General features: G+C 57.4%; 1 protein-coding gene across 1 annotated transcript in view; it reads left to right on the top strand.

Annotated features, from left to right (window-relative positions):
* UBA1 (ubiquitin like modifier activating enzyme 1) overlaps nt 1–19,768 on the top strand; it is a 30,330-nt gene that overhangs the window by 2,513 nt on the left and 8,049 nt on the right. The window contains exons 3-18 of the mRNA XM_071419357.1: nt 322–380; nt 2,785–2,953; nt 3,668–3,802; nt 5,203–5,309; nt 6,565–6,655; nt 7,700–7,832; nt 8,519–8,616; nt 9,804–9,950; nt 10,971–11,126; nt 12,221–12,331; nt 12,954–13,034; nt 14,123–14,278; nt 15,359–15,524; nt 16,354–16,550; nt 17,388–17,452; nt 18,841–19,036. Of these exons, the coding sequence (XP_071275458.1) occupies nt 322–380; nt 2,785–2,953; nt 3,668–3,802; nt 5,203–5,309; nt 6,565–6,655; nt 7,700–7,832; nt 8,519–8,616; nt 9,804–9,950; nt 10,971–11,126; nt 12,221–12,331; nt 12,954–13,034; nt 14,123–14,278; nt 15,359–15,524; nt 16,354–16,550; nt 17,388–17,452; nt 18,841–19,036 (2,067 nt within the window). The remainder of the gene's footprint in view (nt 1–321; nt 381–2,784; nt 2,954–3,667; nt 3,803–5,202; nt 5,310–6,564; nt 6,656–7,699; nt 7,833–8,518; nt 8,617–9,803; nt 9,951–10,970; nt 11,127–12,220; nt 12,332–12,953; nt 13,035–14,122; nt 14,279–15,358; nt 15,525–16,353; nt 16,551–17,387; nt 17,453–18,840; nt 19,037–19,768) is intronic.

The raw sequence follows: 19,768 nt of genomic DNA, 5'->3' as shown, positions 1-19,768 counted from the left end.
CAGGGTCACTTTATACACAATGCTTTGGTGACAATTATTGTCCTTTGCTGCCCCTCTCTTTGTCCTGGGGGTGACATTTGTCCCCCAGGTCCCCTAATGTCCCCTCAACAATGTCCCCTCAACAATGTCCCCTCAACAATGCCACCGTGCCATCCCTGCTGTCACCCCGTCCCAGGGTGTCACAGCACCCGTTGGCACCCTCAGTGTCCCCGTGGTGACACCGCTGTCCCCGTGGTGACACCGCTGTCCCCTCTGTCCCCTGCTGGCACCGCTGGCCCCTCAGTGTCCCCGTGGTGACACCGCTGTCCCCTGTGTCCCCAGGGAATGGCGAAGAACGGGGCCGAGGCCGAGATCGATGAGGGGCTCTACTCCCGCCAGCTGTGAGTGAGGGGGACGTGGGGGGGACATTTTGGGGTCCCCAGGGGGGTTTTGGGGTCCCCAAGGGATTTGGGATCTCCACAGACTCGGGGGGCTCCCTCTGGAGTGGGCGAGTCCTGGTAGTTTGGGGTTTCCCCATGGATTTGGGGTTTCTCCATGGATTTGGGGTTTCCCCGTGGATTTGGGGTTTCTCCATGGATTTGGGGTTTCCCCATAGTTTAAGGTTCCCCCATGGATTTGGGGTTTCCCCATGGATTTGAGGCTTCCCTATGGATTTGGGGTTTCCTCATAGTTTGGGGTTTCCCATGGATTTGAGGTTCCCCCATGGATTTGGGGTTTCCCCATAGTTTGGGGTTTCCCCATGGATTTGGGGCTTCTCCACAGTTTGAGGTTCCTCATGGATTTGGGGTTTTCCCATAGTTTCCCCATGGGTTTGAGGTTTCCCATGGATTTGGGGTTTCCTCATAGTTTGGGGTTTCCCCATGGATTTGGGGCTTCTCCACAGTTTGAGGTTCCTCATGGGTTTGGGGTTTCGCCATGGATTTGGGGTTTCCCCCATGGATTTGAGGTTCCCCCATGGATTTGGGATTTCCCCATGGATTTGGGATTTCCCCATGGATTTGGGATTTCCCCATGGATTTGGGGTTTCCCATGGATTTGGGGTTTCCCCATGGGTTTGAGGTTTCCCATGGATTTGGGGTTTCCCCATGGATTTACGTTTCCCCATGGGTTTGGGCTTTCCCCATGGATTTGGGGTTTCCTCCTGAAATTTGGAGTTTCCCCATAGTTTGGGGTTTGCTCTATGGCTTGTGAAGTCCCCATGGATTTGGGGACATCCCATAAATAGGAATCTTCTTGTGAATTTGGGAATTTTTATAAATTTAAAGCATGAAATGGGATCTGCCTGAATTGGGGTCTTACAGCCTTGAGGGGTTTCCTTGGGACTTTTGGGTTCCCGTTGAGATTTTTGGGATTTCGTTGAGATTTTTGGGATTTCATTGAGATTTTTGGGTTTCCCATTGAGTTCTTTGGGATCTCATTGAGATTTTTGGGTTTCCCGTTGAGTTCTTTAGGATCCCATGGAGATTTTTGGGTTCCCATTGAGTTTTTTGGGTTCCCGTTGGGTTCTTTGGGATTTCATGGAGATTTTTGGGTTCCTGTTGAGTTCTTTAGGATCCCATTGAGATTTTTGGGTTCCCATTGAGTTCTTTGGGATTTCATGGAGATTTTTGGGTTTCCCATTGAGTTCTTTAGGATCCCATGGAGATTTTTGGGTTCCCATTGAGTTCTTTGGGTTCCCATTGAGATTCTTGGGATCCCATGGAGATTTTTGGGTTCCTGTTGAGTTCTTTGGGATCTCATTGAGATTTTTGGGTTCCCATTGAGTTCTTTGGGATCTCAATGAGTTCTTTGGGTTCCCATTGAGTTCTTTGGGTTCCCATGGAGATTTTTGGGTTCCCGTTGGGTTCTTTGGGATCTCACTGAGATTTTTGGGTTTCCCATTGAGTTCTTTGGGATTTCATTGAGATTTTTGGGTTTCCCATGGAGATTTTTGGGTTCCCAGTTGAGTTCTTTGGGATCCCATGTAGATCTTTGGGTTCCTGTTGAGTTCTTTGGGATCCCATGGAGATTTTTGAGTTCCCATTGAGTTTCTTGAGATCCCACTGAGATTTTTGGGTTCCCAATGACTTTTTTGCTGTCCCATTGAGATTTTTGGGTTCCCATTGAGTTCTTTGGGATCCCACTGAGATTTTTGGGTTCCCGTTGGGTTCTTTGGGATCCCATTGAGATTTTTGGGTTCCCATTGAGTTCTTTGGGATCCCACTGAGATTTTTGGGTTCCCAATGACTTTTTTGTGCTCCCATTGAGATTTTTGGGTTCCTGTTGAGTTCTTTGGGTTCCCATTGAGTTCTGCGTTCCTATAGAGATTTTTGGGTTCCCATTGAGTTCTTTGGGATCTCATTGAGATTTTTGGGTTCCCATTGAGTTCTTTAGGATCCCATTGAGATTTTTGGGTTCCTGTTGGGTTCTTTGGGATCCCACTGAGATTTTTGGGTTCCCAATGACTTTTTTGTGCTCCCATTGAGATTTTTGGGTTCCTGTTGAGTTCTTTGGGTTCCCATTGAGTTCTGCGTTCCTATAGAGATTTTTGGGTTCCCATTGAGTTCTTTGGGATCTCATTGAGATTTTTGGGTTCCCGTTGGGTTCTTTGGGATCCCATTGAGTTCCTTGAGACCCCACTGAGATTTTTGCTGTCCCAATGAGGTTTTGGGTTTTTTTTTTTTTCGACTTGAACTGAGGAGACTTCCTCCAACCTTACCGAATTCCCCGTGACTTCTGAGTTCCCATTTCATTTTTTTGGGGGTTCCCATTGATATTTTTGGGGTTTTTTTCTCCCCCCCCCAGGTACGTGCTGGGCCACGAGGCCATGAAGCGCATGCAGACCTCCAACGTTCTGGTGTCGGGGCTGCGGGGCCTGGGCGTGGAGGTGGCCAAGAACCTGGTGCTGGGGGGGGTCAAATCTGTCACCCTGCACGACCCCCACCCCGCAGCCTGGGCCGACCTGGCCTCCCAGGTGGGTCCCTGGTTGGGCTTTCCTGAGCCTTTTTTTGGGGTTTTTTTCTTGGTTTTTTTTTTTATCCCGAATTGTCGTTAATTTGCCGCGTTTGCGTGGCGGAGTTTCTTGTGGGCGTGAGGGGATTTTGGAGGGAGGTTTATTTGGGGTGGTTTTGGGGTGATTTTGGGGGGTTTGTTGGGGTTTTGGGGTGGTTTGGGGGATTTTGGGGGGTTTGTTGGGGTTTTGGGGCTATTTGGAGGGGTTTTGGGGGTGTTTGGGGATGTTTTTGGGGTTGTTTTTGGGGCTGTTTTGGGGATGTTGTTGGGGACGTTTTTGGGGCTGTTTTGGGGTTGTTTTTGGGGTTGTTTTGGGGTTGTTTTTGGGGCTGTTCTGGGTTATTTTTGGGGCTGTTTTGGGATTGTTTTGAGGATGTTTTAGGGATGTTTTTGGGGTTGTTTTGGGGATGTTTTTGAGGTCTTTTTGGGGTCCTTTTGGGGCTGCTTAGGGGTTTCTGACCCCCATTCCCCCCAGTTCTACCTGCAGGAGGAGGACATGGGGTGTTTTGGGGGATGTTTCTGGGGATGATTTTGGGGTTGTTTTGGGGATTTTTTGGGATTGTTTTGGGGCTGTTTAGTGGTTGTTTTGGGGCTGGTTTTGGGGACGTTTTTGAGATTGTTTTGGGGATGTTTTTGGGGATGTTTCTGGGGTTCCTGACCCCTCATTCCCCCCCAGTTCTACCTGCGGGAGGAGGACGTGGGGCGCAGCCGGGCCGAGGCGACGCTGCCGCGCTTGGCCGAGCTCAACTCCTACGTGGCCGTGAGCAGCACCCGGGAGCCGCTGTCCAAGGAGCTGCTGGGCACATTCCAGGTAACCTGGCACAGGTGTGCCCACCTGGGCACAGGGGTAACCCCCAGGTGTAACCCTCAGACAGGTGTGCCCACCTGGGTACAGCTGTGTCCTCTCAGATATGCCCACCTGGGCACAGGTGTAACCCTCAGACAAGTGTGCCCACCTCGGTATAGGTGTAACTGTCAGGTGTGCCCACCTGGGTACAAGCATAGCCCCCTCAGACAGGTGTGCCCACCTGGGCACAGCTGTATCCTCTCAGATATGCCCACCTGGGTACAGGTGTAACTCTCAGGTGTGCCCACCTGGGCACAGGTGTTAGCTTCAGACAGGTGTGCCCACCTGGGCACAGGTGTAACCCCCTCAGACAGGTGTGCCCACCTGGGGGCCAGGTGGCCCAGGTAATCCAGGTGGGTGGCCCAGGTGAGCACTCAGGTGAGTGCCCAGGTGGGTGCCCAAATTGCCCAGGTTAGTGCCCAGCTGGGTGCCCAGGTGAGTTCCCAGGTGAGTGCCCATGTGAATACCCAGGTGAGTACCCAGGTGAGCACCCAAGTGTGTGCCCAGGTGAGCGCCCAGGTAAATGCCCAGGTGAACACCCAGGTGAGCACCCAGGTGAATACCCAGGTGTGTGCCCAGGTGAATACCCAGGTAAATGCCCAGGTGAGCACCCAGGTGTGTGCCCAGGTGAGCGCCCAGGTGAGCGAACACCCAGGTGAGTGTCCAGGTGAGCACCCAGGTGAGTGCCCAGGTGAATACCCAGGTGAGCACCCAGGTGAGTGCCCAGATGTGTGTCCAGGTGAATACCCAGGTGTGTGCCCAGGTGAATACCCAGGTGAGTGCCCAGATACGTGTCCAGGTGAATACCCAGGTGTGTGCCCAGGTGAGCACCCAGGTGAGTGCCCAGATACGTGTCCAGGTGAATACCCAGGTGTGTGCCCAGGTGAATACCCAGGTGAATGCCCAGATGTGTGCCCAGGTGAATGCCCAGGTGAGCACCCAGGTGAGTTCCCAGGTGAATACCCAGGTGGGTGCCCAGGTAAATGCCCAGGTGGGTGCCCAGATTCCCCAGGTGAGCGCCCAGGTGTGTGCCCAGGTAAATGCCCAGGTGAGCACCCAGGTAAATGCCCAGGTAAATGCCCAGGTGTGTGCCCAGGTGAATGCCCAGGTAAATGCCCAGGTAAATACCCAGATAAATGCCCAGGTGTGCACCCAGGTGAGTGCCCAGGTAAATGCCCAGGTGAGCAACCAGGTGAGTGCCCAGGTAAATGCCCAGGTAAATGCCCAGGTGTGTGCCCAGGTGAGCACCCAGGTGAGCACCCAGGTAAATGCCCAGGTGTGTGCCCAGGTGTGTGCCCAGGTGAGCGCTCAGGTAAATGCCCAGGTGTGTGCCCAGGTGAGCACCCAGGTGCCCTGTCCCACAGGTGGTGGTGCTGACCAACTCCCCGCTGGAGGAGCAGCTCTGGGTGGGCGATTTCTGCCACAGCCACGGCATCAAACTGGTGGTGGCCGACACGCGCGGGCTCTTCGGGTGAGGGGCACCCCCACCTGGGGGCGTTTGGGGTCCCTTTTGGGGTGGGTCCCTTTTGGGGTCCCTTTTAGGGTGGGTCCTTTTTGGGGTGGATTCCTCTTGGAGTGGATCTCTTTTAGGGTGGGTCCTTTTGGGGTCCCTTTTAGGGTGGGTCCTTTTTTGGGCTGGGTTCTTTTAGGGTGCATCCCTTTTAGGGTGGGTTTCTTTTGGGGTGTGTTCTTTTTGGGGTGGGTTCTTTCAGGGTGGGTCCTTTTGGGGTCCCTTTTAGGGTGGGTCCCTTTTGGGGTGCATCCCTTTTGGGGTGGGTCCCTTTTTGGGGTGGGTTTCCTTTGGGGTAGGATCCTTTTGGGGTGGGTCCCTTTTGGGGTGGGTTCTTTCAGGGTGCATCCCTTTTAGGGTGGGTCCCTTTTGGGGTGGGTCCATTTTGGGCTGGGTTCTTTTAGGGTGGGTCTCTTTTGGGGTGGGTCCCTTTTAGGGTGGGTTTCTTTTGGGGTGGGTCTCTTTTGGGTTGTGTGTTTTCTGGGGGGTCCCTTTTGGGGTGGGTCCCTTTTGGGATGGGTCCCTTTTGGGGTGCATCCCTTTTAGGGTGGATCTCTTTTAGGGTGGGTCTCATTTGGGGTGGGTTCTTTTAGGGTGCATCCCTTTTAGGGTGGATCTCTTTTGGGATGGGTCTCTTTTGGGGTGGGTCCCTTTTGGGGTGGGTCCTTTTTTGGTGGGTCCCTTTTGGGGTGGGTTCTTTTAGGGTGCATCCCTTTTAGGGTGGATCTCTTTTGGGGTGGATTCCTTTTGGGGTGGGTTCCTCTTGGGATGGGTCCCTCTTGGGGTGGGTCTCTTTTGGGATGGGCTCCTTTTGGGGTGGGTCCTTTTTGGGGGAAATTTTGAGGTGTGTCCATGTTGGGGTGAGATTTTTAGGGGAGTTTCTTTCTGAGGGGGATTTTTAGGGGGTCCTTTTCTGGTCTGGCATTTTTGGGGTGGGATTTTGGGCCGGATCCTTTTTGGGATGGGGATTTTAGGCTGGATTCCTTTAGGACAGGATTTTTAGGGGGGTTCCTTTTTTGGGAGGGAGGATTTTAGGACATTCCTTTTTAGGGTGAGATTTCAAATTGGGATTTTTGAGGGGGGCATTTTAGGACAAATCCCTTTTAGGGGGGGAGGAATTTTTAGGGGATTCTTTTCTGGGATTGCACTTTTAGGGTGGGGATTTTGGGCTGGATCCCTTTTGGGGTTCAGCACTGACCCCTTTCCCCCCTCACAGGCAGCTGTTCTGCGACTTTGGGGACGACATGGTGGTGACAGACCCCAACGGGGAGCAGCCCCTCAGTGCCATGGTGTCCATGGTCACCAAGGTGTGGCAAGGGGACAGCTCAGGGTGTCCCCAGGGCTGCAGGGAGGGGACAGCTCAGGGGTGTCCCCACACGCCTGTCCTGGGGACTTTTGGGGTGTCCTGGTTCCCTCAGCACCCTTTGTGTCCCCCTGTGTCCCCTCATGTCCCCCAAGGGTGTTCCTGGGTGTCCGTGTCCCTCCTGTGTCCCCTCACTCTGTCCCACGTCCCCAGGGTTGTCCTAAGGAGGTTCCTGGGTGTCCCCCCCATGTCCCCAGGGCTGTCCTGGGGAGGTCCCTTGGTGTCCCCCCTGTGTCCCCTGAGCTGTCCTGGGGAGGTTCCTGGGTGTCCCCCCTGTGTCCCCTGACTGTCCCATGTCCCCAGGGCTGTCCTGGGGAGGTCCCCCCTGTGTCCCCTCACACTGTCCCATGTCCCCAGGGCTGTCCTGGCGAGGTCCCTTAGTGTCCCCCCTGTGTCCCCTGACTCTGTCCCGTGTCCCCAGGAATTTCCTGGGGAGGTCCCTTGGTGTCCCCCTGTGTCCCCAGTGTTGTCCTGGGGAGGTTCCTGGGTGTCCCCCCTGTGTCCCTTCACTCTGTCCCATGTCCCCAGGGCTGTCCTAAGGAGGTCCCTTGGTGTCTCCCCTGTGTCCCCAGGGCTGTCCTGGGGAGGTCCCTTGGTGTCCCCTCCGTGTCCCCTGACTCTGTTCCACATCCCCAGGGTTGTCCTAAGGAGGTCCCTTGGTGTCCCCCCCATGTCCCCTCACACTGTCCTGTGTCCCCAGGGCTGTCCTGGAGAGGTCCCTTGGTGTCCCCCCCATATCCCCTGACTCTGTTCCACATCCCCAGGGTTGTCCTAAGGAGGTTCCTGGGTGTCCCCCCCATGTCCCCAGGGCTGTCCTGGGGAGGTCCCTTGGTGTCCCCCCCGTGTCCCCTCACTCTGTCCCATGTCCCCAGGGCTGTCCTGGGGATGTCCCTTGGTGTCCCCCCCATGTCCCCTGACTGTCCCATGTCCCCAGGGCTGTCCTGGGGAGGTCCCCCCTGTGTCCCCTCACACTGTCCCATGTCCCCAGGGCTGTCCTGGGGAGGTGACCTGCCTGGATGAGGCGCGTCACGGCTTCGAGACGGGCGACTTTGTCACCTTCACGGAGGTGGAGGGGATGGAGGAGCTGAACCGCTGCGGGCCCGTGGAGATCCGGGTGCTGGGTGAGCCCTGCTTGGGGGGGCCTCACCTGGGTGTCCTTTTTGGGGTGTCTGAGGCACCTGGGACTGTTTTTAGGGGGTCTCTGAGGTACATTGGGGTCCTTTTTGGGGTCTCTGAGGCACCTGGGGGTCCTTTTTGGGATCTTGGAGGCACCTGGAGCTGTGCTGGGGATGTGTCTGAGGCACCTGGGATCCTTTTTGGGGTCTCTCAAGCACCTGGGGGTCCTTTTTGGGGTCTCTGAGACACCTGGGACTGTTCTTAGGGGGTCTCTGAGACACCTGGAGCTGTGCTGGGGGTGTGTCTGAGGTACCTGGGATCCTTTTCGGGGTGCTTAAGGCACCTGGGTTCCTTTTTGGGGTCTCTGAGGCACCTGGGACTGTTCTTAGGGGGTCTCTGAGGTACATTGGGGTCCTTTTGGGGTCTTAGAGGTACCTGGGGGTCCTTTTTGGGATCTTGGAGACACCTGGAGCTGTGCTGGGGGTGTGTCTGAGGTACCTGGGATCCTTTTTTGGGGTGCCTAAGGTACCTGGGGTTCCTTTTTGGGGTCTCTCAGTCACCTGGGGCTGTCCTTAGGGAATCTCTCAGGCACCTGGGGCCATTCTTGGGGTGTCTGGGTCCCTTTTCTGGGGTGCCCCAGACACCTGGGTCCCTTTTTCGGGGTGCCCCAGTGACACCCCCGTGTCCCCAGGGCCGTACACGTTCAGCATCGGGGACACCAGCGGCTACGGGGACTACGTGCGGGGTGGCATCGTCACCCAGGTCAAGATGCCCAAGCACATCCACTTCGTGAGTGGCACTGGGAGGGACTGGGGGGCACTGGGAGGGACTGGGAGGCACTGGGAGGGCACTGGGAGGGACTGGGGGGCACTGGGAGGCACTGGGAGGGCACTGGGGGGGACTGGAGGGCACTGGGAGGGACTGGGGGGCACTGGGAGGCACTGGGAGGCACTGGGAGGGCACTGGGGGGGACTGGAGGGCACTGGGAGGGACTGGGAGGGCACTGGGAGGGCGCTGGGAGGGCACTGGGAGGGATTTGGGGGCTCTGGGAGGGCACTGGGGGGCTACTGGGTTATACTGGGTTATACTGAGCTATACTGGGTTGTACTGGATTGTATGGGCCTGTGCTGGGTTTTACTGGTGTATACTGGGTTATACTGGTGTATACTGGGTTATACTGGGCTCTATAGGGTTATAGGAAGTTATACTGGGTTACACTGGGCTATACTGGGCTGTAGGGGTTTATACTGGGTTATACTGGATTATACCGGGCTATAGGGGTTTATACTGGATTATACTGGGCTATATGGGTTTATACTGGGCTGTGCTGGTTTATACTGGTTTCTATTCAGCTATACTGGGTTGTACTGGATTATACTGGGCTATACTGGGCTATAGGGGTTTATACTGGGCTATACTGGGTTGTACTGGGCTGTATTGGGTTATGCTGTGTTGTACTGGATTATATTGACTTGTACTGGGTTATACTGGATTATACTGGGTGCTGTTGGGTTATACTGGATTGTACTGGGTAGCATTGGCTTATACTGGGCTCTACTGGTTTATACTGGTTTACATTGGGCTATACTGGGTTATACTGGTTTATACTGGTTTACACTGGTGTGTTTTCCCCAGAAACGGTTGCGGGACGCCCTGCCAGGGTACCAAGGTGTACTGGTTTATACTGGGCTATACTGGGTTATACTGGTTTATAGCGGACTATACTGGTTTATATTGGGTTATGCTGGGCTATAGGGGCTTAACTGGGCTCTACTGGTTTATACTGCTTTACACTGGGCTGTTCCCCCAGAAACAGTTTCGGGATGCGCTGCCAGGGTACCAAGGTGTACTGGTTTATACTGGGCTATACTGGTTTATACTGGGCTATACTGGTTTATATTGGGTTATGCTGGGCTGTAGGGGCTATACTGGGCTATACTGGTTTATACTGGTTTACACTGGTGTGTTTTCCCCAGAAACGGTTGCGGGACGCGCTGGCCGAGCCCGAGATGATGGTGACGGATTTTGGGAAGGCCGAGAGGCCCTCGATGCTGCACTGGGCGTGGCAGGGCCTGCACCGCTTCCTGCAGCAGCACGGCCGCGCCCCGCGGCCCCGCCACCAGGTGGGGACACCGTGGGGACACCGGGGACACCGGGGGGACAGCGGGGACATTGAGGGTGTTGGGGACATGGAGGTCACCATGACCTGCCCCATCATGGCCACCCCCAGGTGGTGACACTGAGGACATTCACAGTGTTGGGGACATGGAGGTCCCCATGACCCAGCACAATCTCCCTGGAGCCCTGGTGATGCTGGGGACATTGATGGTGTTGGGGACAAGAGGTCACCATGATCTGTCCCATCATGGCCACCCCCAGGTGGTGACACTGGGGACATTGAGGGTGTTGGGGACATGGAGGCCACCATGATCTGCCCCATCATGGCCACCCCCAGCTGGTGACACTGGGGACATTGAGGGTGTTGGGGACAAGAGGTCACCATGACCTGCTTCATCATGGCCACCCCCAGCTGGTGACTCTGGGGACATTGAGGGTGTTGGGGACAAGAGGTCACCATGATCTGTCCCATCATGGCCACCTCCAGGTGGTGACACTGGGGACATTGAGGGTGTTGGGGATATGGAGGCCATCATGTCCTGCCCCATCATGGCCACCTGCAGCTGGTGGCACTGGGGACATTGAGGGTGTTTGGGATATGGAGGCCACCATGTCCTGCCTCAGCACAGTGTCCCTGGGGCCTTGTCACTGGTGGCACTGGGGACATTGAGGGTGTTGGGGACATGGAGATCACCATGACCTGCTCCATCATGGCCACCCCCAGGTGGTGACACTGGGGACATTGAGGATGTTGGGAACATGGAGGTCACTGGGGCCCCACCAGAATTTGGGGACATCAGAGGGCTTGGGGGTGGTTGGGGCTCGGAGGGACATTGGGGACATGAAGCCACTGCACCAACAGGGACCCCCACCACGGTCCCCTTATCTCTTGGGGACACTGGTGACCTCATTTGGGGCTGTCACAGATGGTGGAGTGGCCTTTGGGGACTCTGAGGCCATGGAGGCCACCAAGCCCTGCTCGTGGGCCATGCCCAGCAGCACGTCCCTGTCCTTGTCCCCATCAGGGTGACGCAGCCGAGGTGGTGGCCCTGACCAAGGAGGTGGCGGCGGGGGCCGAGCTGGACGAGGAGCTTGTGCGGGAATTGGCCTTCCAGGCCACCGGCGACCTGGCCCCGGTCAACGCCTTCATCGGCGGCCTGGCCGCGCAGGAGGTCATGAAGGTACCGTGTCCCCGTGTCCCCAAGGCCACCTGGGGCTGCTGTCCCTGTGTGTCACAGCCGGAGCCGCTCAGCTGGCCCTGCCTGGGGTACCAGACTTGGTGTGCCCCGGTGTCCCCTGGGTCACTGTGGTGTCCCTAAGGTGCTCACTGGGGTTCCCCCAAGGTCGCTGCCTTGTCCTTGTCCTGTCCCTGACACGTCTCCCAGGGTCCCAGCCCTGTCCCTGACATGTCACTTGAGATGTCCCTGGTGTGTTCCCCAGAATTTCCCTGTCCCTGATACTTCCCTGGCTGTCCCTGTCCCTAGGCTGTCCCTGTCCCTGACATGTTCCTGTGCTGTCCCCGATGTTTCCCTGGGCTGTCCCTGTCCCTGACATATCCCAGGGCTGTTTGTGATGTGTCCCTGACTGTCCCCAGGCTGTCCCTGTCCCTGACTGTCCCTGACATATCCTCAGGCTGTCCCTGACTGTCTCTGACGTGTCCCCAGGCTGTCCCTGTCCCTGACTATCCCTGACACATCCCTGGGCTGTCCCTGTCCCTGTCCCTGTCCCTGACTATCCCTGACATGTCCCTAGGCTGTCCCTGTCCCTGACATATCCTAGGGCTGTTTGTGATGTGTCCCTGACTGTCCCCAGGTTGTCCCTGTCCCTGACTGTCCCTGACATATCCTCAGGCTGTCCCTGACTGTCTCTGACGTGTCCCCAGGCTGTCCCTGTCCCTGACTGTCCCCAGGTTGTCCCTGTCCCTGACTATCCCTGACACATCCCTGGGCTGTCCCTGTCCCTGACTGTCCCCAGGCTGTCCCTATCCCTGACTGTCCCCAGGCTGTCCCTGTCCCTGATGTGTCCCTGGGCTGTCCCTGTCCCTGACTGTCCCCAGGCTGTCCCTATCCCTGACTGTCCCCAGGTTGTCCCTGTCCCTGACTGTCCCTGACGTATCCCCAGGCTGTCCCTGTCCCTGACTGTCCCCAGGTTGTCCCTATCCCTGACTGTCCCCAGGCTCTCCCTATCCCTGACTGTCCCCAGGCTGTCCCTGTCCCTGACTGTCCCCAGGCTGTCCCTGTCCCTGACGTGTCCCCGGGCTGTCCCTGTCCCCCAGGCCGTGTCAGGGAAGTTCACGCCCATCACGCAGTGGCTTTACTTCGACGCGCTCGAGTGTCTGCCCGAGGAGAACCGCGACACGCTGCTCACCGAGGAGCAGTGCCGGCCGGTGAGGGGACACGGGGACACCTGGGGACACACCTGGGGACACCTGGGGGCTGGGGGACACGGGGACACCTGGGGACACCTGGGGGTTGGGGGACACCTGAGGAGCATTACCAGCTGGTAAGGGAGATGGGGACATTTGGGGACACCTGTGGGTGCTGGGGGACACCTGGGGGACCCCTGAGGAGAGCCGCGACACGCTGCTCACCGAGGAGCAGTGCCGGCCGGTGAGGGGACATGGGGACACCTGGGGACACACCTGGGGGACACCTGGAGGGGCTGGGAGACACCTGAGGAGCAGTGCCAGCCAGTGAGGGGACACCTGAGGGACATTCATGGGGGCTAAGGGACACATGAGGAGAACTGCAGTGGGGGACACCAGGGGGGCTGCAGGTGTCACCCCTGGGTGCTGTCATCTTTGGGGGGACATTGCTTAGGGGGGATCCCCATTGGTCACCCCGTTGGGGACAGCAGGTGGTGGCCACCCAGCACCCATGGGTGGTCATTCCGTGAGGACACGGCCATGGCTGCTGTCACCCCCGAGTCCCCGTGGTGGCTCTGCAGCCGCGGGGGTGTCCCCTGGCAGGTGACACAGCCAGGTGACGCCGGTGTCGCGTCGTCCCCAGCGCAACAGCCGCTACGACGGGCAGATCGCCGTGTTCGGGGCCGAGCTGCAGGCCAAGCTGGGCGCCCAGAAGTACTTTGTGGTCAGTGTCCCCAATGTCCTCAATGTCCTCAAGTGTCCCCACCCACGTTCTCCATCGTCCCCGAGTCTCCTGTGTTGTCACCTCTTCCTCAAACGTCACCAAATTTCCCTTCGTGGATTTACCAAGCGTCGCCTCTCCCACACGCACGTCCCCAGCCCTCCTGGGCCGCCCTAAGTGTCCCCATGTGTCCCTTAGGTGTCCCTTGGTGTCCTCACACGTTTCCTGATTGTTCCTTCAAGTCATCTCTATGTCCTCAATGTCCCTTGTGTCCCCATGCCCTGATTGCCCCAGAATGTCCCCTCACCCCTATCCCTTTCTCACCATCTGTCCCCAACCCCCTGGGCCACCTCCTGCTCTGTCCCCACACATCCCCACATGTCCCCAACCCCACAGGCCACCTCCTGCTCTGTCCCCACACGTCCCCAACCCCATGGGCCACCTCTGGCTGTGTCCCCACATGTCCGCAACCCTGTGGGCCACCTTGTGCTCTGTCCCCACACATCCTCACATGTCCCCAATCCCACAGGCCATGTCCTGCTGTGTCCCCACATGTCCCCAATCCCACAGGCCACCTCCTGCTGTGTCCCCATGTCTTCACTTCTGCCCACACACGTCCCCACATGTCCCCAACCCCATGGGGCATCTCGTGCTGTGTCCCCACATGTCCCCAACCCTGTGGGCCACCTCCTGCTCTGTTCCCACACATCCTCACATGTCCCCAACCCCACAGGCCATGTCCTGCTGTGTCCCCACATGTCTTCACTTCTGCCCGTATGTGTCCCCACATGTCCCCAATCCCATGGGCCATCTTGTGCTGTGTCCCCACATGTCCCCAACCCTGTGGGCCACCTCCTGCTGTGTCCCCACATGTCTTCGCTTCTGTCCACACATGTCCCCACATGTCCCCAACCCCCTGGGCCACCTCGTGCTTTGTCCCCGCATGTCCCCAGCCCTGTGGGCCACCTCGTGGCTCTGTCCCCACGTGTCCCCAACCCCCTGGGCCACCTCCTGCTGTGTCCCCACACATCCCCACACGTCCCCAACCCCATGGGCCACCTCGTGGCTCTGTCCCCACGTGTCCCTGCCAGGTGGGAGCAGGGGCCATCGGCTGCGAGCTGCTCAAGAACTTCGCCATGGTGGGCCTGGGCTGCGGCCCCGAGGGCAGCGTCACCGTCACCGACATGGACACCATCGAGAAGTCCAACCTCAACCGCCAGTTCCTCTTCCGGCCGTGGGACGTCACGGTGAGGGCTGGGAGTGACCCAAGGGTTGGCCAACGTTGGGAGGGAGGAGTTGGGGGGACAATGAGGGGCAGAGTTTGGGGGGTCTGGAGAGGCAGAGCCGGGGGTGGGTTGGGTGGCCACCCTTAAGATGGTGCCATTGAGTTGGCCAAGGTCAACGTTGAGTTTCATGCTTGGTGTCAAGGATTGAGTTTTGTGCTCAACGTCAGCGGTTGAGTGTCATACTCAATGTCAACACTTGAGTTTCTCAACCAATGGCAACGGTTGAGTTTCTTAGCCTGTATCAATGGTTGAGTTTCATGCTCAACATCAACAGTTAGTTTTTTGGCCAATGTCACCTTTAGAGTTTCTTGGCCAATATCAATGATCGAGTTTTGCGCTCGATGCCAGGAGTTGAGTTTCTTTGGTCAACGTCAACAATTGGTTTTTCTGGTTAATATCAATGACAGCTTTGTACTCAACGTCAACAGTGGAGTTTCTTGGCCAATGCCAATGGTTGAGTTTCTTGGCCAACGTCAACTTTGTACTCAACGTCAACAGTTGAGTTTCTTGGCCAACATCAAAGATTGAATTTTGTGCTCAACGTCAACGGTTGAGTTTCTTCGCCAATGCCAATGGTTGAGTTTCATGGCCAACATCAACGATTGAATTTTGTACTCAACGTCAACGGTTGAGTTTCTTGACCAACATCAATGATTGAATTTTCTACTCAACGTCAACAGTTGAGTTTTTTGGCCAACATCAATGGTTGAATTTTGTGCTCAACATCAACAGTTGAGTTTTTTGGCCAACATCAATGATTGAATTTTGTGCTCAACGTCAACGGTTGAGTTTCTTGACCAACGCCAATAGTTGAGTTTCATGGCCAACATCAACGATTGAATTTTCTACTCAACGTCAACAGTTGAGTTTTTTGGCCAACATCAATGGTTGAATTTTGTGCTCAACGTCAACAGTTGAGTTTCTTGACCAACGTCACCGATTGAGTTCCCGAGCTGTGTCAATGCATTAGGAAAGGGGCGTGGCCTACCAGGGCGTGTCCCGAGGGGCGGGGCTCACCTCCCGGCTGTTCCCCGCCCACAGAAGCTGAAGTCCGAGCGGGCGGCGGCGGCGGCGCGGGAGATGAACCCGGCGCTGCGCGTCAGCAGCCGCACCGACCGCGTGGGCCCCGACACCGAGCGCGTCTACGACGACGACTTCTTCGAGGGGCTGGACGGCGTGGCCAACGCGCTGGACAACGTGGACGCGCGTGAGCACGGCGGGCTGGGGGCCACAGGGAGCTCGGGGGGGCTCTGGGGACCCTTTGGGGGGCTCTGGGGATCCTTGGAGAGCTGGAGAGACCCTTTGGGGGTCCCTCTTGGGGGGCTATGGGGACCTTTGTGGGGCTGGGGCCACAGAGACCTCTGGAGGGGCTGGAGGGACCCTTGGGGGGCTGTGGGGACCCCCTGGGGGCTACACAGACGCTTGGGGGGCTATAGGGACCCTTGGGGGGCTATGGGGACCCTTGGGGGTTTATGGGGAACCTTGGGGGTCCATGGGGATTCTTGGGGGGCTGCCCCATAGCCCCTGCTTGTGCCCTATATCTGAGGGGTGCCCTCAGCCCCTGGGGGTGCTCCATATCAGAAGGTGCCCAATATTTGGGGGTGCCTCATACCTGGGTCCCCCACAGCCCTTAGGGTGCCCCATATTCACGGGGTGTCCCATATTGAGGGTGCCCCATATCTGGGAGCTCCACAGCCCCTGGGGTGCCCCATATTCACGGGGTGCCCCATAATCCTTAGAGATCTTAGGCAGCGTGTACTGTGGGGTATCCCATATCTGGGGGTACCCCATAGGCCCTGAGGGTGCTCTGGACCCCCTGGGGTGCCCCACACCCCCTGAGCTGCCCCATAACTGCCCCACCTCCCCGGGCAGGGCTGTACATGGACTGGCACTGTATTTACTGTAGGATCCCCTATATCACCCTGGTCATACCCCATATTTCGGGGTGCCCTACAGCCCTTGGGGGTGCCCTACAGCCCTTGGGGGTGCCCCACACCCCCTGAGCTGCCCCATAACTGCCCCACACCCCCGGGCAGGGCTGTACATGGACCGGCGCTGCGTTTATTACCGGAAGCCGCTGCTGGAGTCGGGCACGTTGGGCACCAAGGGCAACGTGCAGGTGGTGATCCCGTTCCTGAGCGAGTCCTACAGCTCCAGCCAGGACCCCCCCGAGAAGGCCATTCCCATCTGCACCCTCAAGAACTTCCCCAACGCCATCGAGCACACGCTGCAGGTGCGTCCAGGTGTGCCCAGGCCTCTTTTGGGGGCACCTGCTGTGTCCCAGGTGGTTTTTTTGGGGGTGTTCCAGATGGTTGGGTGGTGTTTGAGGGGTGCTGGATAGCCCAGGGGTGCTGTTTTAGGGCATCCCAGACTTTGTCTTTCTTGCTTTGGGGGGTTCAGGATCTGGGGTTGTGGTTTGGGGGGGTTTTGGACGCTGGAGTTGTTGTTTTGGGGGGCGGTGGACACCGGGTTCCCTGGTTTTTGGGGCTCCTGGGTTGTGGTTTGGGCGGCTCTGAACACTTGGGTTGTGGTTTAGGGGGTGTCCTGGACACTGGGGTCCCAGTTTGGGGGGATCCCAGACTCAGTGTTCCCTGGTTTTGGGGATCCTGGACACTGAAGTGCCCATTTTGGGGGGGTCTTGGACACCAGGGTTGTTTTTTGGGGGGTCCTGGACACCAGGGTTGTTTTTTGGGGGGTCCTGGACACAGAGTTCCCTGGTTTTGGGAGTTCTGGATCTCAGGTTCTGGTTCTGGGGGTGTGGACACTGCCCTCCTTGCTTTTGGGGGGGGTCTGGACACCAGGGTCCCTGGTTTTGGGACTCCTGGGTTCTGTTTTGGGGGGTTCTGGACACTTCAGTCCCCATTTTGGGGGGTTTTGGATGCCGGGTTTTGGTTTGGGGGTGTCCTGGGCCCTCCAGTCCCTGTTTTGGGGTGTCCTGGGCCCTCCAGTCCCTGTTTTGGGGTGTGCTGCGCACTGTAGTTCCCATTTTGGGGTGCCCTGGGCACTCCAGTCCCCGTTTTGGGGTGCCCCTGGTGCCAGGACCCCCCAGTGACCCCCCCTGTTTTTGCAGTGGGCTCGTGATGAGTTCGAGGGGCTCTTCAAGCAGCCGGCCGAGAACGTGAACCAGTACCTGATGTGAGTGTGGGGCACGGGCACCCCAAATCCCACAGGAGCCCCCCAAATCCCAATGGCCCCCCCCCAAATCCCAATGGACCCCCCCCAAATCCCACAGGAGCCCCCCAAATCCCAGAGGAGCCCCCCAAGGTTCTTGGAGTGGACCCTGTGACTCATTGAGAGCCCTCCTTAACTCTGTACCCCCCTTTTCCCTGGAGACCCCAAATTCCTGGAGGGGACCCTGTACCCCCATATTCCCCTGCACCCCCATAACCCCCTGTACCCCCATAATTCCCTGCACCCCCTTTTTCCCCAGTGACCCCAAGTTCCTGGAGCAGACCCTTTACCCCTGTACCCCCATAACCCCTGTGACCCCCCATAACCCCTGTACCCCCTTTCTCCCCCCAGGGACCCCAAGTTCCTGGAGCGCACCCTGCGCCTGGCGGGCACCCCTGTGACCCCCCCATAATCCCCATAACCCCCTCTTTTCCCAGTGACCCCAAGTTCCTGGAGCGCACCCTGTGACCCCCCATTGTCACCCCTGTGACCCACTGTCACCCCCTTTCTCCCCCCAGGGACCCCAAGTTCCTGGAGCGGACCCTGCGCCTGGCGGGGACCCCTGTGACCCCCCCTATAACCCCCTGTGACCCATTGTCACCCCTGTGACCCATTGTCACCCCCTCTTTTCCCCCAGGGACCCCAAGTTCCTGGAGCGCACGCTGTGCCTGGCAGTCACCCCTGTACCCCTTTAACCCCTGTGACCCATTGTCACCCCCTGTGACCCATTGTCACCCCCTTTCTCCCCCCAGTGACCCCAAGTTCCTGGAGCGCACCCTGTGACCCATTGTCACCCTCTGTGACCCATTGTCACCCCTTTTACCCCAGGGACCCCAAGTTCCTGGAGCAGACCCTGTGACCCACAATCACCCCCTGTGACCCATTGTCACCCCTGTGACCCATTGTCACCCCTCTTTTCCCCAGGGACCCCAAATTCCTGGAGCGCACCCTGTGGCCCATTGTCACCCCTGTGACCCATTGTCACCCCCTCTGACCCATTGTCACACCCTGTACTCCCTCTTTTCCCCAGGGACCCCAAGTTCCTGGAGCGCACCCTGTGACCCCCCATTGTCACCCCTGTGACCCATTGTCACCCCTGTGACCCATTGTCACCCCCTGTACCCCCTCTTTTCCCAGGGACCCCAAGTTCCTGGAGCGCACCTTGTGCCTGGTGGGCACCCCTGTGACCCCCCCATAACCCCCTGTGACCCATTGTCACCCCTGTGACCCATTGTCACCCCCTGTGACCCATTGTCACCCCCTGTACCCCATTGTCACCCCTGTGACCCATTGTCACCCCCTGTGACCCATTGTCACACCCTGTGACCCATTGTCACCCCTCTTTCCCCCAGGGACCCCAAGTTCCTGGAGCGCACGCTGCGCCTGGCGGGGACGCAGCCGCTGGAGGTGCTGGAGGCCGTGCAGCGCAGCCTGGTCAGCGACCGGCCCCGAGCCTGGCCCGACTGCGTGGCCTGGGCCTGCCGGCACTGGCACCGCCAGTACAGCAACAACATCCGCCAGCTGCTGCACAACTTCCCCCCGGGACAGGTGGGCACCTCATAATTATCTCATTAGCCTCATTAATTACCTCATCCGCCCTGATTAATTTCCCTATTAACCCCATTAGTTACCTTATTTACCCCAATCAATTACCTCATGTACCCCAAACACATTTACCCCAACATCCGCCAGCTGCTGCACAACTTCCCCCCGGGACAGGTGCGACAGCCTTAATTGCCTCGTTCGTTAATTAATTACATCATTAGCCTGGATTAATGACACTATTAACCCCATTAGTTACCTCATTTACCCCCACTGCTTCTTTTACCCCAACCACATTTACCCCAACATCTGCCAGCTGCTGCACAACTTCCCCCTGGGACAGGTGCGAGAGCCTTAATTACCTCGTTAGCCTCATTAATTACATCGTTCGCCCTGATTAATTTCCCTATTAACCCCATTAGTTACCTTATTTACCCCCATTGCTTCATTTACCCCAAACACATTCACCCCAACATCCGCCAGCTGCTGCACAACTTCCCCCCAGGACAGGTGGGCACCTCATAATTACCTCATTAGCTTGATTAATTATGTTGTTAGCCCGGATTAATTTCCCTATTAATCCCATTGGTTACCTTATTTACCCCCATTGCTTCATTTACCCCAACCACATTTACCCCAACATCTGCCAGCTGCTGCACAACTTCCCCCCGGGACAGGTGTGAGAGCCTTAATCACCTCGTTAGTTAATTAATTACATCATCCGCCCTGATTAATTTC

This window comes from Agelaius tricolor, unplaced genomic scaffold (assembly GCF_023055355.1).
Source record: "Agelaius tricolor isolate 1412-34295 unplaced genomic scaffold, bAgeTri1.0.p SCAF_104, whole genome shotgun sequence".
Classification (NCBI taxonomy): Eukaryota; Metazoa; Chordata; class Aves; order Passeriformes; family Icteridae; genus Agelaius; species Agelaius tricolor.
Note: the sequence above shows the minus strand (reverse complement) of the source record. Positions and strands in the feature narration are given on the sequence as shown.